Source organism: Zeugodacus cucurbitae, chromosome 2, assembly GCF_028554725.1.
Source record: "Zeugodacus cucurbitae isolate PBARC_wt_2022May chromosome 2, idZeuCucr1.2, whole genome shotgun sequence".
NCBI classification, from domain to species: Eukaryota; Metazoa; Arthropoda; class Insecta; order Diptera; family Tephritidae; genus Zeugodacus; species Zeugodacus cucurbitae.
In genome coordinates, this window is record NC_071667.1 from 41,259,297 (window position 1) to 41,276,052 (window position 16,756).

General features: G+C 40.2%; 1 protein-coding gene across 2 annotated transcripts; it reads left to right on the top strand.

The window, feature by feature from the left end:
• The first annotated feature begins 9,470 nt into the window (after positions 1-9,470).
• LOC128923131 (uncharacterized) lies at positions 9,471-12,883 on the top strand. Of its 2 annotated transcripts, XR_008472182.1 has the most exons (3): positions 9,471-10,368; positions 10,444-10,551; positions 12,145-12,883. XR_008472182.1 is itself a non-coding variant. In XM_054235604.1 (2 exons), the coding sequence occupies exons 1-2, from the start codon at positions 10,437-10,439 to the stop codon at positions 12,354-12,356; spliced, it is 327 nt and encodes a 108-aa protein (XP_054091579.1). In that variant the 5' UTR covers positions 9,484-10,436; the 3' UTR covers positions 12,357-12,883. The 2 variants fall into 2 exon arrangements, 1 of the variants encoding a protein (XP_054091579.1); XM_054235604.1 differs by having other exon boundaries at positions 9,484-10,551.
• Positions 12,884-16,756: the final 3,873 nt, after the last annotated feature.

The window sequence follows — 16,756 nt, forward strand, 5'->3', positions numbered from 1 at the left end:
AACGCTTTAGGCTACATAGATTTTCGCCTTTCCAGATGTCCGAAAAGATGATCATGTGCGTTGGTGCCTCTTAATCGGAGCGGATTTAATTTGTATAATTTGTATAATTCTTATAATACTTATTTAAAATATTCGGCATTTATAAAATTGATACAGTCCACTAATCTTAAATATTAATTTCTTTTCCTCGCCAATATGTTCAAACATCATTGAACATGCTTACTTTTTTAGTGTCATAAAAGCCGAGATACCATATAACGTAAATACATATGTATACATTAATACCCTGTAGTACGGCTGGTATGAATTGGTGAATTGCACTAGTGAATTCTTTTATTACAAGTAACTTGTGAATTCACGACACCGAGGTAATGCAGAAAAGTTGTAGTACAGGAGAGTGATTGAGAGAGAAGAGAGCATGATCTACAGCACGCTATTTTGATAGTTTGATAAAAACACTTGTATCATTCCTGCATTTACATACATGTCATCATCAAAAGCATGATTCACTGTAAAAAAAATCTGTAAACTTAGCGACAAATGTTTACCGTTACATATGGAGACAGCGTTTTATTATACTCTCGCAACAAAAGTTGCTAAGAGGGTATTATAGTTTTGTTCACATAACGGTTGTTTATGAGTTATAAAACTAAACGACTTAGACATAGGGTTATATATCAAAATGATCAGGGTGACGAGACGAGTCAAAATCCGAATGTATGTCTGTCCGTCCGTGCAACGGATAACTTGAGTAAAAATTGAGATATGTATCTTAATGAAACTTGGAACACATGTTCCTTGGGACTTTGGGCAAAATCGGACCACTGACACGCCCTCAAAATGGCGAAAACCGAAAACACATAAAGTGTCATAACTAAGCCATAAATCAAGTTATAAAAGGCCCCGACCCCAAATCGGTTATTTGCATATATCTCGCAAACCAATGAAGTTATATAAACCAAGCTTTCTGCAGTCGGTTCTCTTACGTACCCCACCACACACCATGAAAATAGTTGAAATCGAATAATAACCATGCCCATCTCCCAAACAAAGGTTAGGTTGAAAATTACTAAAAGTGGGTTAACTCACTAACGAAAAACGTCAGAAACACTAAATTTTACAGTAAAAATTGCAGAGGGAAGCTGCATTCAGATTTTTTTACAAAATGGAAAAGGGGCGTGGCATCGCCTATTTATGGGTCAAAAACCACTACTACTACTCGAACTACTCAACCGATTCGAATTAAATTCGGTATATAATATTTTCTTGACAACCTGATGACACGTGTGGAAAATGGATGAAATCGGTTCTCAACCACGACAACTTCCCATGTAACTCAATTTTGAACTCCATCTTATTCCTTCACTTGATAATATATACATAAGGAACCAATAAGATAGCGGAATAAGACTTTACACAAATACTGTATATGATCTGTGGCATCTCTTGTGAAAAAATTGTCGAAATCGAACTATAACTTTTCAAAGCCCCGAAAATCGAATATGAAGAATTCAGTGCCCCATGGTAATTTTTCACCGAAAATTTCGGTAAATCTCGCAGGTATCTTAATTTAATTTAGAGGAAATATTTTTCTTCTAAAAGTGTGTCTCTGTACCAGAGATGGTTAAAATCGGGTCATAATTTCCCCTAGATCTCATATACCTCATTATAGGATTTTCAAATTGGGGCAAATTGTGTTTTATCTTAATAAAAATATATCAATAAATTGCGAGAGTATAAAATGTTTGGTTGCACCCGAACTTTTTACTTTACTTACTTGTTTGTAATTTTGAAGTTGTGCTTTTTCAATATTATAGTTTCATGCAACATCGCGTTGTGTTTGGTATTTATATTATCTGGTTAATGTTACTTTAAATCGTCTAAATAAAAAGTGAATAAAAGTGAGAAATTGAACATTAAAAGGTATTTGAAGCGCCTTCAATACACGGAAAGGAAAAAATATTTAAAATTATTGAAAATCGTGGAAAATACCTTAAATAATAAATCCGTTTTAGAAAAAGTTAATGTGTCTATTTTGTCTCAAGTTCCATTAGATTGTATGCATGTCACAGAATTAGGTTGAATGCGCAAATTTTAATAAGATTAGTTACTAACAAAGTTTTAACGAAAATACCAAAAACCAAAATTCAAGACAATTTAATATCAATGCGTCGAAACATCCCAAAAGAGTTTGCTCGTAAGTCACGTTCTCTTGACGAATTGCCAAATTGGAAGTCAACAGAATTCCGGCATTTTCTTCTGTACACTGGTATTATTGCTTTTAAAAATGAAATTTCTGATGACCAGTATTATGAATTTCTGCTCTCACATTGCGCATTGTGCTATGCTTTTGAGAATTATTTACAAAGCCTTAAACATGTTGTACGAAAACCTACTCAAATTCTTCAACAAATTTTTAGAAAAGTTGTAGAAGATACAATTAAAGTTCAAATTAGTTCAGAGTAGCCAAAATTATTAATAGGTATATGTATTTTTAAAGATTTTGTATTTAGTTCAAAAAGTCCAGACAATTTTGGTTATATAAAAGGCAATATTCCAATTATTGTTCAATCGCTTAGTGATGAAAGTCAAATAATTAGCTTAAGTACGTTTCCCACTTAAATGCCTGTAATATTTAAGCCACAAATACAAAAATGTTTGCAAATTTCCTCGTTTAAGTGCCTTTTCATATTTTTAACATTTAATGCGTTGATAATTGTCAAAAGGAAAACATATACATAGTCTTGTAATGTTTTTTTTTCATATTTATTGTTATTAATAAGAAATAAGGAGGTTGGAATCATGTGTAGAAGTTCACGTAAGTGAGGAAAGTTTTTGTTTATCATTCACTTGGGAGTGGCCAGAAACGATTCTTCTCCACATGATTCAAGCAGCTCACGACTTCCGGTTTTAGACCAAGTATCCTCTGCATAGCTAACAAACATCCGTTTGAAGGCGACCCGGCCTCTGCGGTTGTGCGTAGGATTTGGGACCCACCACATAAAAACGAAGTACCAATGAAAAATCGAAGAAAGCCTCGGATGAGACACCCCCCTTTTGATGACGACCCCTGCAAACGTTTTAAGGATACTGATTTAAGGGTATGCACCTGGAATGTCCGGACCCTTAATTGGGAAGGTGGCTCTGCCCAGCTGGTTGATATCCTCATTCGACTAAAGGCTGATATCATCGCCATCCTAGAAGTGCGATGGACGGGACAAAGACGGAAGAAGGTGGGTCCTTGTGACATCTACTACAGCGGCCATATAAAGGAGTGCAAAGTTGGTATTGGATTTGTGGTGGGAGAGAGACTCCGTCGCCGAGTTCTGGCATTCACCCCGGTGAATGAACGTCTAGCCACAATCCGCATAAAAGCGAGGTTCTTCAACATATCGCTTATTTGCGCCCTAAGCTACTTGGCTATCTCCTGATCGAAACGCGCGTAACCAAATCGATCACGTTGTGATAGACGAAAGACATGTCTCCTGTGTTTTAGACGCTCCGAGGACCAAATATAGGCTCGGACCATTATATGGTTGCAGCGAAGACGCGCACTCGCCTCTGTGCAGCAAAGAACGCCCGTCAACAAACACAAGGAAGGTCCAACGTTGAAAAGCTGCAATCGCAACTGACAGCCACGAAATACTCTACTCGACTTGCACTCCTGCTCTTTGAGAGCACTCATCAGAATCTCGGTATAAGGGAACTGTGGAACGGCATTTCAAACACACTGCGTACCGCTGCAGCCGAAACAATTGGATTTCGACAACGACAAAAACAAGCTGGTACGATGAGGAATGCCGTCTCGCAGTGGACAGAAAACAGACTGCCTACCTCGCAATGTTGCAAACGACCACAACACTTGCGGGATGGGATAGATACTGAGAGCTGAAGAGGGAAGCGAGACGCATCTGCAGACAAAAAAAGAAAGAGTCCGAAATGCATGAGTATGAAAAGCTGGAAAAGCTGGCCGACATTGGTAACTCTCAAAAATTGTATGAAAATATGAGGCGCCATCAAAGACGAACAAAAATGTTCGCCAAAACAAAAAGCCGAGGGAGAAGGGAACCCTGCCCGAAAGTCTGGTAAACGCTCTGGTGCCGCTAGACGCGCAGCGCGCAAACAGCGGTTACTGGCTGCCGGAACAAGCCTTTAGGGCAGTGGGACCCCCCGATCGGTACAAATGAAATTCCTCCGGAGTCAGGGAAAAGACTCCGAACACCGGAGGAACCAAAAAGCTCGAAGAGAGCTAAACATCAAGCTTCTTGCAAGGAACCATCAGAGCGGTAATAGACACGGGTAGACCCGGGGGAGCATGTCGACGGAGCACCAGTCCCTGTTTGAGGCGGTTTTCGGTGACGGTCTAATCGACCTAATCCTATCGTCGACTTCCAGCAGGTCTGTCTTCAAAATCGACATGGATCGCTTCGAGAAGGGCGTCTTCCGTCTGGCCATCAACTTCCTGGAGGACACTTCGCCATTCGTTCCATGGTGGAGAGTCTGTCGGAGCTATGGGACAACTGCAAGCTGCGCCCGGTGCGCGACGATGAGGTCCTTAGACTCCTAAAGACTCACATCTTCGTTAGGGGACGAGCGGCGATCATGTCCACGGAGTCCATCGTGAAGATGCTGGCCAAACAGAACACGGCACTGAGGACGGAACTGTACTGGATTAAGCTCGGCAAGTCTTAAAATATTTTATGGTAATGGCAGATCCAGACCAAGGACCTGCATTTTATGCAAAAAAACACTATAACTTTTCTCTTTTAGCAGACTTGTCGACGGAGGACATCACTGTGGTCAAAGTAACCGACCAACCACTGCTTTTGGTGGCACTCTACCTACCCTTCGACTCCCCATCTCCGCCCCCCACGGAAGAGCTGAGGAAGATAACGGAGTGCGCAAGAAAAACAGGTATGCAACTATTCATTGGAACGGATGCTAATTCCCATCATACGGCCTGGGGCAGCTCAGACTGTAATTAGCCCTGTTCGAATACTTTAATTCTAAGGACCTTCTGACCATGAATATAGGTAATACCCCCACCTTTATTAATAGTCGTGGAAGGGAAGTCCTGGATATAACGATATGCAATACTAATGCGGTAGGCCTAGTGTTGGACTGGAGGGTCTCCTTGGAACACTCATTTTCCGATCACAGGTACATTGATTTTAGTGTCAACATCGGGGGCACAGAGCAACCGATGTTTAGGAACAAATCAAAAACCAATTGGTGCAAATATCTGGCTGAACTCGGGCGCCTGGTAGGTAGACTTGCAGTTACAGATCAGCTCAACTCCAAGTCAGCTATTGACTTAGAAGTGGAGAATCTCACAGATTGTATTATTAATGCATTTGAAAAAGCTTGTCTTCTTCGAACGGCGGGTTCTATCGACCGACAGAGGATGAATGGGGAACTAAAAAGTCTTCGAAGAAATTATCGCAGGGCCTTCAACAAGCCCAAGAGGTTTGATAGTGCTAAATGTTGGGACGAATACCGGACCGCATTTCGCAAATATAAATACAAACTCAGAATAGCAAAACGTAATTCGTGGCGGTTGTTCTGTGAACAAGTCGATAGCGTAAGCGGCGCAGCAAATATTAAAAGATTTTTATCTAAAGACCACATGCAGACCGCGCTAATGGTAGACAGTCAAGAACGCAGGACTTTAGACATGGCGGATTCAATAAAAATCTTATTAGATACACACTTCCCACAGTCCACGACGGGCAGTCCACAACCTTTTGTACAATCTACTCAGGTTGACGACCTCGTGTTCACTCCGGAGATGGTGATTAGGGCTTTTAAGAGTTTCAAACCTTTCAAAGCAGCAGGCACTGATGGTATATTTCCTGCCCTTTTACAATACGGGGCAAACTTACTATCAATCCGTATGGCTAAAATATTTACCGCCTGTGTCCGTCAAGCGTACACCCCATGTAAATGGCAGGATGCCAAGGTTATCTTCATCCCCAAACCGGGTAAAGAAAACTATTCATTACCAAAATCGTATAAGCCGATCAGTCTAACCTCCTTCTTACTGAAAAGTATGGAAAGAATCTGTGACGACTTAATCAAACAACAATTTCCACCCAAGCGTTTGTCCTTCAAGCAGCATGCGTAAGTCAGAGGTAAATCGGTTGATACCGCTCTACACGAAGTAGTGGGGACAATCGAGAAATCTTTGGACAAGAAAGAGTTCACCCTCGCGGCTTTTATAGACGTCGAGGGGGCCTTCAATAACGCCAACACCGCTGCATTGATCTCGTCTGTTGCTTCATTCGACATCAACCAGAACATTTTGGCCTGGTTGAGTCATATGCTCAGTAACAGACGAGCCGTCTACGATGGGGAAGGAATAAAAATCTCCTCTATTTGGGCGGAGAGACATGGGCTCTCGGTAAATCCGGAAAAATAAGAAATCTGTCTTTTCCAAGAAGGAAGAAAATTCCACAATTCAATCCCCCATCTATAAGGGGTAAAAGCATTAACTCACTAGCTCCGTCAAATATCTTGGGGTCATCGTAGATAAAAAATTAAGCTGAAGAGAACACATTCAGTGTAGGGCTTTCAAAGCTCTTCGTATATGGAACTCCTGCAGAAGAGCCATTGCCTCGAAGTGGGGTCTTCGACCCCAGATGGTATATTGGCTGTATACAAGTGTGATTCTACCGACGCTAACATATGGTGCGTTAGTTTGGTGGAATGTGCTAACGAAAAAGTGCCGGATTAAACCATTGGAACAGGTTCCGAGGACCTGCTTGATAGGGATAACCGGTGCTATGAAAACAAATTCAACAAAGTCCTTGGAGGTTATCTTTGATATCCGGCCAATACATATCCATGTGAAGTATGTTGCAGCGCTTACAGCGTGTAGGCTAAAGAACTTGGGCCACTGGACCGAAACATTGTACCAATGGGGACATGGGATCGTAATAAATCTTGTCACTGAACTCGGTTTGGATTGGTCCTGTGACCGGGAAACCGAGACTGTTGAGGAAATTAAAGCAACATTCTCCTTCCCCAGCAGAGAAGATTGGAACAATGAAACAATCATAGATAGTACCAACGGTGAATAGTTCACCGACGGATCAAAAGGTGAAACAGGAACGGGAGCAGGCTTCTTCTGTAAATACCCACACACAGAAAGAAGCTTAAAGCTAAACGACAACAATTCGGTATTTCGAGCTGAGATTTTCGGACTAAGGGAAGGCGTTAGGTGGGCCTGTGGCCAAACAAACTGGTCCATCAACTTTCTTGTGGATAGCCAAGCCGCGATTAAGGCTATCCATTGCGCCAATACAAAGTCTCAATGCGTCAGATCATGCAAAGAGGCAATTAATAGACTACCGGGAGGAAATCCAGTTAGCATTATCTGGGTACCCGGTCATATAGGTATAGAAGGAAACGAAAAGGCAGATGAGTTGGCTCGCTCAGGAGCAGCTGGGAATACAGTTCCCTTAAACTGCCCCAGACCTTTCAGTTCTCTCAAGCGCTACCTAAAGCAATGGATGCTAGGGGAACATCTCAGATCCTGGAACAACACGAGTCGCACCACAAAACTACCATGGGGTAGTGTTGACACTGGACATACCAAAAACCTTCTTACTTTAAGCAAAAGAGAACTAAGCTGTATCACAGGGGTCATCACGGTGCACCTGCCTCTAAGAGGCCACCTGCAGAGACTTGGCATAGTAGAATCGGCGGAATGCAAGGCGTGCGCCGAAGATGATGAGACACTAGAGCATTATCTCTGCGAATGCCCGGGCTTCTGTCGTTTAAGAAGAGATACCTTCCAAGGTTCCTATTACTCTAATCTGAGAGAAATTGGGCAGCAGTGATGGAATAAACTCAGAAACTTCGTTAAATCCACCGAGTTGTTCAGGGGACGATTACCAGGGTACCTTCGGGAAGCACAATGGGCCTAATAATGGCTTAAGTGCGGCCGCTTGCGGTCAGGCTCTCTTCGCCTCCCTTTTCAACCAACCAACCAACCATGAGGCGATTTACAGAAGCTTTCAAGACCGTACAACACCAGGAGATGGCAAACGCGATTCCCCAATCGATGACGATATAATAGATGTTCCATTACCCTACCATGAAGAAATTCGAATAGCAATTACCCGCTTGAAGAACAACAAAGCGGCGAGGGCCGATGGATTACCGGCCGAGCTATTCAAATACGGCGACGAAGAACTGATAAGGTGAATGCATCAGCTTCATTGTAGAATATAGTCGGAAGAAAGCATGCTTGACGATTGGAATCTGTGGGCTCTGCCCAATCCATAAAAAGGTAGACCCCACAATCTGCGCCAATTACCGTGGGATAAGCCTTCTCAACATTGCATACAAGGTCCTGTCGAGCGTATTGTGTGAAAGACTAAAACCCACCCTCAACGAACTGATTGGGCCTTTTAAACTTGGAAAATCCACAATGGACCAGTTTCATCGATTTTAAAGCTGCCAGCACGAAAAGGAGCTGTCCCTATGCCGCAATGTCTAAATTTGGTATCCCCTCAAAACTAATACGGGTATGTAAACTGACGTTGAGTAACATCAAAAGCTCCGTCACGATTGGGAAGGACCTCTCCGAGCCGTTCGATACCAAACAGGGTTTCAGACAGGGTGACTCACTATCGTGCTAAATAGAGAAGGTACAATGTTCTATGTGTACAGCTGCTGGCGTACGCCGATGATATTGGTATCATCGGAAGCAACAACCGCGCCGTTTGTTCTGCTTTTTCCAGACTTGATAAGGAATGACTTGGTGGTGAATGAGGACAAGACGAAATATCTCCTGCCATCAAACAAACAGTCGGCGCATTCGCGTCTTGGCTCCCACGTCACTGTTGACAGTCATAACTTCGAAGTCGTAGATAATTTCGTAGACTTGGTTACACTTGTAATCTCCAACTGTCGCCGAACTGCGAAGGAAAGAGAGGAGTGGCGCGCTCTCATCGATTCGGCTATAACCGGCTGAACGGTTCAACGCCAATCACATACATACAAAATGACTTTCATTCTAAAAGAAAAAAATATAAGATCGAGATATTTGAGAAAAAGCTTGGTAAGTACGTCGAGGCACTTAAGCGGGATTTATTTAAGTGCCGCTTAAGTGTCTCAAAAGTCTTGCATGTTAAGAAGGTGCACTTAAGCGGGGATTACTGTAGTTGACTAAGAAGCAAGTGATATAGAAGAGGCTTTCACTTTTCTAGAAGTTCAATGTAAGGCTGACATGCTTGATGATATGAAATTTATAAACAAATAAACCCATAAATATATTATTATAAATAACTATAATTATTCTTTATGCATTTGTTAGAAACAACAATGGTACCGGAAAATAAATTTTTAAGAGGTAAGAAAAATGTTATATGGACGAGTTCTAAATTCACTCAATATACATATCGATCATTTACATGAATAGTGTCAAAACTCAAAAATGGCGATTTTTCATGAGAGCGGTTTAAAGTTTTCAATTGTCCTTTATTTAGCAAACATTGAAAAATGCCATAAGTTTATTGACTAAACAAGTGGCATGTAATATATTAAATAAAATGTTGAAAATAAATGGACTAAAAAGAGTGTACTTTCTTCTTTTACTAAGAGTTACCCCTTTTGAATTATGTCGTTAAAAAAGTAACATGACAAAATTAATTATCTCTTTACAAATATCGTTGAAACAGAAAATAAGTCGTTCTTTCTGAAAAAAATTATGACTAATTCTGGCACAACTGAGATGTGTCGACGTTGTGGTTAAAAAACAATCCAACATAACACAACAAGTTTAATAATATCACATTCTTATTTCACGGTTTATTTTTCTATGCATCAGAATGAAATTTTTATACAATATGGACGAAGAAATTGCGCACATTTCTGCATAATAGTGATTTTTGATTTATGACACTAGTCATGTAAATGAGCGATACAAATTTGAATCATTTCGCTCATTTACTTGAATAGTGTCACAACTTAAAAAAGTCTATTTTTCAGGAGAAAGATTTAAAGTTTTCAGTTGTCTCTTATTTAGCAAATATAGAAAAATTCCATCAGTTTATTGACAAATCTAGTGGCGTGTAATATATTAATACAATGTTGAGCATAAATGGACCAAATAGAGTGTACTAATGCTTTTTCTTGGGCATAAAGTTGACCCACTTTGAATATTATAACTGATTTACGTTATGTTTGTGGTAGCACTCAATTATATATTGATTTATGTATCAAAATACATCTTTACTAATTAATTATTTTAATATCTATCTTTCCAGAATCAATTCCAGCCAGCGATGACTTCGAGCCGGCCGAAAAACTATTGCGCAAAACAATTCAGCTACAAAAAATAGTATAAACAAAGCAAATAGTGTAAATAAAGAAAAAATAAACCCGAAGATGATGTGAATATTGATATATAAAAATTGTATCCTCCCTGCATGACAGGTACCGGCGAATTCTCGATGAAAAGCCAGGGAGCGGTACTAGCACTTTTAATGAAAGTTTCTATGCGATTCTTAAGGGCGAATAACAAAAAGTACCCGAAACTCTTGTGTACGTGTGATCGTTCATCCCATTCTTGCACATTACATTCAACATTTAGCACATTATATATATGTACCGTTTGAATAATTCGGGGAATGATCTTGGTACAATCATGTATGAAAGACCCAAAACTGCGAACCAAACCTACATGTGCACTTTCAGTACTGTTCTTGGTACAATCACGGATATACATATGTATAACGTATTGAATAGTTGAACAATTTTTGCTATCGGACAAAGGCTGGAGGAAGAGTGGAAAATGTCAAATCCCCGTGCGGCCTGGTTTCTTTAGGAGTTTTTGTAAGATCTGTTCTTTCATTAATTTCACTAGTACTAGATTCAACCAATTTCTGGGAGGAGGGTTTCTATAAAATATAAAGAAAAATTTGAATTTTTACAACATAAAGCCTTAACATCCATGCTCTTGCTGTAGTATTTCCATTGAACTAATTTCAGGGAATCCATGTCCTTGTAAAGCGATACAACAACGTTAAGATTCCTCAATACAAGGTGAAAATGAATCAAAAAAGTCCTCCTAATTGAACATACAAGAAGTTTTTAAATTTCTATGATCTCAAACATTCACTTAAATTTAGCCTTTAATTTCTGTGTTTTAGCTGCTAATGGCACGGCCAACTGAGATGCCGGTAAGTCCAATATAAAAAACTGCAACTGCTTTGCCCTCTAGCTCATTGAAAAAACCCAGTTGACATGATGATAAACGGTTACAAAAGCACCCAAACCATGTCGTTCCAATTCTTCACGTGCTTGTGTTCACCAAAAGGTTTAATTGCACACAAAAAAAGTGACATTAAGCCTAACATCTGGTGTGTAAATGATTTGTGTTTGATGTAGCAGCGTTTGCATCCATAGTTCTGGATTTGCTTGTAGCACATATTCCATCGCTTCGAAAGTTCTGCGCTGCTACCATAAGTGACACAAATTAGGTTGCGTACCTTTAACGCGCCGTATGAGGTTTGAAATATCGGTATGGAAAATTAATTAGAATTTAAGGCAAGATAATATTATTATATTCAAAAATTATTTACGTATTCAATGGTTTCGCCCTTGATGTTGACCATTGTTGTCGTAGCTTCTATTGCGTGCTTCGAATTGACTGTGCGATAAACCTCTTACTGTATCACCGCTTCAATTCCATATTTCGGCTTTAGAAACACGCAAAATAATACTTCACAAGCAGCCATGATATAGCTCAAAATAAAACTTGTTCAAACACACGAGAACTTTGGTTGTTTCTTCATATCATTCAGGGTGCTGTACGAGAGAAGAGTTGAGGTAAATGTTTATACACATTTTGTCCTTTGTTGCATATGTGTGTATGTAGTGGTGATATTAAAATTTCTTTAAATGTGTTGGAGTTTCAGTACCCATGACTTGCTGGGCTGTATTATTAAATGATGAATGGTATGAACTATGGTATGGTGAAATATTGCAAAATGGTAGGTAGTGAGATAACTACCGAAATATATGGAGACAATCTCGTTTAATGTAAACATAGTATTATGGTAAACTTAATGTAAACGACATTTATAATGAAAAAACTAACACATTTGTGTTTTTCGTATCATGTATTTCACATAGGGAAAATCCACAACAACAACAATAGCAGTTACAAATCTAGCGGTGTCAACAGCCAAGCTGAAAGTGGAAGCCAGGAATTGGAGAAAAGCTCGTTTAGAAAACCTAGTGATAATACTGCGTACAAACCTGTATCTACAAGTTCCGAAGCAGATCCTTTTAGAAAAACTTCGCGTTTGGCTAGATCGCCAGTGAAGGTTCTCTCCGCAAAGTGACCTGTGAGGGCGAAATCGTCACCACCAGCGCTAGAGGAGAACACACCGATAGCGAAAGAAGTGCAATCTGTAGAAATCACACCAAAAAGACCACGTGATGATAAGCAGAAACGAAGGAGCCCTCCAAAAAGGACCAAAACATTCCACGAAGGTCCAATGGCGAAAACAGGGGAAAATATAAACCGTAAGGGTGGAGAAAAAGACTCGACAAGGGAAGAAACTTGGATCATGATACCAAGTAAAGCGCGAAAAAATAAAAACAAGAAGAACAGTGGTCGGCACTCCATACCACAATTGTGCCGACTCAAGTCACACGTACGCTTACGCTCTATCATTCAGTCGTTTTCGAACCAGCAACGAGTAAACATCGCGCATGGCTATGGCACTTTGCATAAGTGCCCTGCGCGAAATGCCTACTTTTATGAATGTCGTTTTATGTTATGTATTACATTTATGGTTTTATGCTATTTAAAGACAGTGTTCTAATAAATATATTTGTTTAAATAATAAAATAACTAAAATGAATAAATGAGCACAAAAATTCATGTTTTATGAAAAAATTAAAAACATTCTTAAAATGTTAGGCTATAGAGTTCTCACTGGGTATTCATTATTTCGTGCTCACCTATACAGTCACAATTCCTCTCGTGCCGACCACTGCAAGAAGAAGGGAAACATCGTACCACGCCCACGACCAGAAGCAATTGTCATCGCAAAAACCGGAGACATGTCTTACGCAGACATACTAGTGCTTGGTGAAAATGTATCAAGAGTAAAAAGGACAGCTAAAGGAGAGATACTGCTTGAACTAAAGAAAGCACAGACAGGAAGTACTGAAGGATATAGTGAAGGTACTAGGTGATCAGGCACAAATAAGATCACTAATACAAGAAACAAGAAATCGAAGAGCATCGTCTTTTCAGCGAAGGTTAAAAGTATTAGGCCATCATATGCAGGCACTCAAACGGCAACCATTTGCACAGAAAGCAAAGCACATACTGGCAGCACAAAAGATCAGCTGGACAATTTGTAGAATCCGAGAAAAAACGCAACTGAAGAAATGTTTTAGATGTCTAGAATATGGACATGTGGCGAAAACATGCAGCAATGTGGAAGACAGGAGCAAGTGCTGTATTAAATGCGGTGAGGAGGATCATTTTGCGAAAAACTGTCTTTACAAACCCTCTTGTAAGGCATATAAAAATAGTGGAAGAGCGAACACAGACCATCAAATAAGAAGCCGGAAACGTCCCATATACACAGCAGCACTCAAAAAACCTAGAAGGTGAATATCATACAAATAAACCTGAACCACTGTGAAGCGGCCCAGGATCTCTTGTCGCAAAGTATATATGAAAATAAGATTGACGTTGCATTAATTTGTGAACAATACAAAACCTCTGACAATTTGATTTCTGACACCACAAAAAAAGTTGCAATACGAGAATCAAAATATGGGGAATTTATTTCTACAGCTGCTATATACCGCCAAGTATACCACAAGCTGAATATGAAAAAATACTTGACGACTTGGTAAGAGAAGCTATCACAACTACACCTAATATAATTGTAGGTGACTTTAATGCCTGGGCTCTAGAATGGGACAGTAAATATACAAATTTGAGAGGAAGTGCATTACTTAAAGCCTTTGCTGTGCTAGACGTGGTACTGCTTCATACAGGAAGACAAAACACTTTTGAGAGAAATGGACGTGGGTCCATTATAGATATATCTTTTGCCAGCAAGATGCTATACCGACACATAGATTGGAGGATGAGCGATATATATACCCAGAGTGACCACTCGGCTATTATGATAAGTATCAGCAAGAGTATGCATCATCGAAATTTCTGCCACCAAAAGGAGCAGTCCAAAGGGTGGAGGACTGAAGCCCTAGATGAGGAACTTTTTAAGTTAATGCTCGATGAAAACCTAAAAGGAAGTGTTGATATTGACCTACAGACTAAATTATTGGTGCAACACATTCGCAAAGCCTGCGATGCCGCTATGAATAAAAAGAGGTCAACCGCACAGAGAAGGCCAGCTTAGTGATAGTCACAAAGCAAGGCGCCGTTTTCAACGAAGCACAGGCAACTTGGATCGTGACAGACTACGAGAAGTATTCAAGAAAAAACGCAACGACCTAAAAAATTGGACGAAAATCCGTGGGGCACAACGTATAGAATTATAATGTCAAAGAATAAAGGTGGCAAACGACAAACGCCGACATGTCCCTCTTTGCTCCAAAATGTTGTCGAAACTATTTTCATGCAACAAAGCCAAGGAAACTTGGAAATTGCAAACAAATATGATTCAAAGCCATTCTCGGATCTATACACACGTTGCCCACGTGAAGGAGTGTTTCCAAAAATTTGGAAAGTACAACGGCTAGTCTATTACAGAATCCTAATAAACCGGCAGGAGAACCGAGCTCCTATCGTCCACTCTGTATGATCGATACGATGGGCAAAATCCTGGAGCGGATAATATGTACCCGCCTAGAAAAAAAATCTGGAAGGAGAAAGTAGTGGTCTCTCCGAAAACCAATACGGCTTTCGTAGAAATCGTTCAACTCTTGATGCAATCAAGAAAGTTACAGATATAGCTGAAAAGGCTATTGAAGGAGATGGGTAGTTATACGGAAAAAAAGAATATTGTGCGGTCGTCATCTTTGATGTGAAAAATGCAACTCGGCACATTGGCCCCATATAATGCGTGCATTGGTGCTCTAGAAAACGAATTACTTACTGTATATGATAAATAGCTATTTGTCCGAGAGAATCCTGCTCTGACGAAGGACCAAAAAAGTATACGGTAAATGGTGGTGTGCCACAAGGCTCCGTACTAGGCCCACTTCTATGGAATACACTATATGATGGAATATTGCGCCTTCCACTACCGAAAGAAGTGCAAATAATTGGATACGCAGATGATATTACGGCGACAATAGTAGCTAAGGAACTCCACCAAATACAAAGTATATGTAGTAATACAGTACTCAAAATAAAGCAGTGGCTAACGAGTTCAAAACTCGAACTTGCAGGGAACAAAACGGAAGCAATGCTTATCACTAGCAGAAAGAAACTTGAAAAGATTTCGCTTAATATAGACGGACACAATATTACAACACAACCTGCTGTGAAATACCTTTGAGTAACGATTGATGCGAGACTCAGCTACAAAATGCATGTTGAAAAGGCGTGTGAAAAAGCGGCGCGTGTAAACATGGCTTTTTCAAGAATAATGGCCAATATATGAGGGCCGAAACAGAGCAGGAGAGCTCTTCTGGCTAAGGTCAGTGAGTCAATTTTAATGTATGCGGCGTCTGTATGGGGTCCAGCATTAATGCATAAAACATATGCTGGAATGGCAAAATCGGTGTTCCAATAGAGTGCTATCAGAATAGCCAGTGCATTCCGCACGGTCTCTAATGAAGCTGTTTGCGTTTTAGCAGGAATTATGCCTCCGGACATAATGGCTCTCGAACTGAAGCGAACATATGATAAAAGTAAAAGCGCAGGCCGGAAACTAACGCTGGCAGAGCGTAGAGAAGTAAGACAAGCCAGCTTAAACAAATGGCAAACACGCTGGGATACATCATGTAAAGGGAGATGGACACATCGTTTAATCGGAAATATACAAGCATGGGTCGAACGAAAACATGGCGAAATATATCACTACATGACACAGTTCCTAACCGGACATGGATGCTTCAGGGAGTACTTGTATAAGTGCTCTTTCTGTGGAAGCAGTAACGAAAACGCAGAACACCTATTTTTCCACTGTCGGAAATATACAAATGAGCAACTATCCTTGGAAAGGGAAGTATCTGACCAAATAACACCAGAGAATATGGTGACTTATATGGTGCAGTCAAGAAATGTGTGGAATATAATTGAGAAAATGTCAGCCATGGTACTCCATGATTTGAGAAGAGCAGAACAGCAAAGAAGAATGGAACATAGAGTATCGAATAGCGTGTTAATGACGTGAGCCCACAGGCTACGCTTGCCCTGCGATGAAATGCCTAACGGCGGTCCCACAGGGCCTCAGTAAAGCTACAGGAGACGGAGTTAGGGTTTAGTACGTAGGCGTACCATGGTGAGCACGTGATTGTTCTAAGCATTTTCGATTGGAACCTTTGTATTATATCGATATTAGTTGCACAGGTCGTACCCCACAGTTGAATGCCGTACATCCAAATCAGCTTTATGACCACATTGTATAAAAGCACTTTGTTGTCTAGGCTAAGTTTAGAATTTTTATTTATAAGCCAATTTAAATGTGCAGCTCTTATCTTCATGCAAGTTATTATACTAGATATATGTTTTCTCCACGTAAGCCTTCTATTTAGGTGAATACCAAGATAGGTAACTTCATTCGCTTGAGGCACCAAAATA

Bases quoted from the DNA above. Each gene is read 5' to 3' on its own strand.
- LOC128923131 (XM_054235604.1), top strand. From the start codon at position 10,437: ATGACAGGTACCGGCGAATTCTCGATGAAAAGCCAGGGAGCGGTACTA. The intron at 10,552-12,144 runs GTACGTGTGATC...TATTTCACATAG, and splicing joins AAAGTACCCGAAACTCTTGT to GGAAAATCCACAACAACAAC.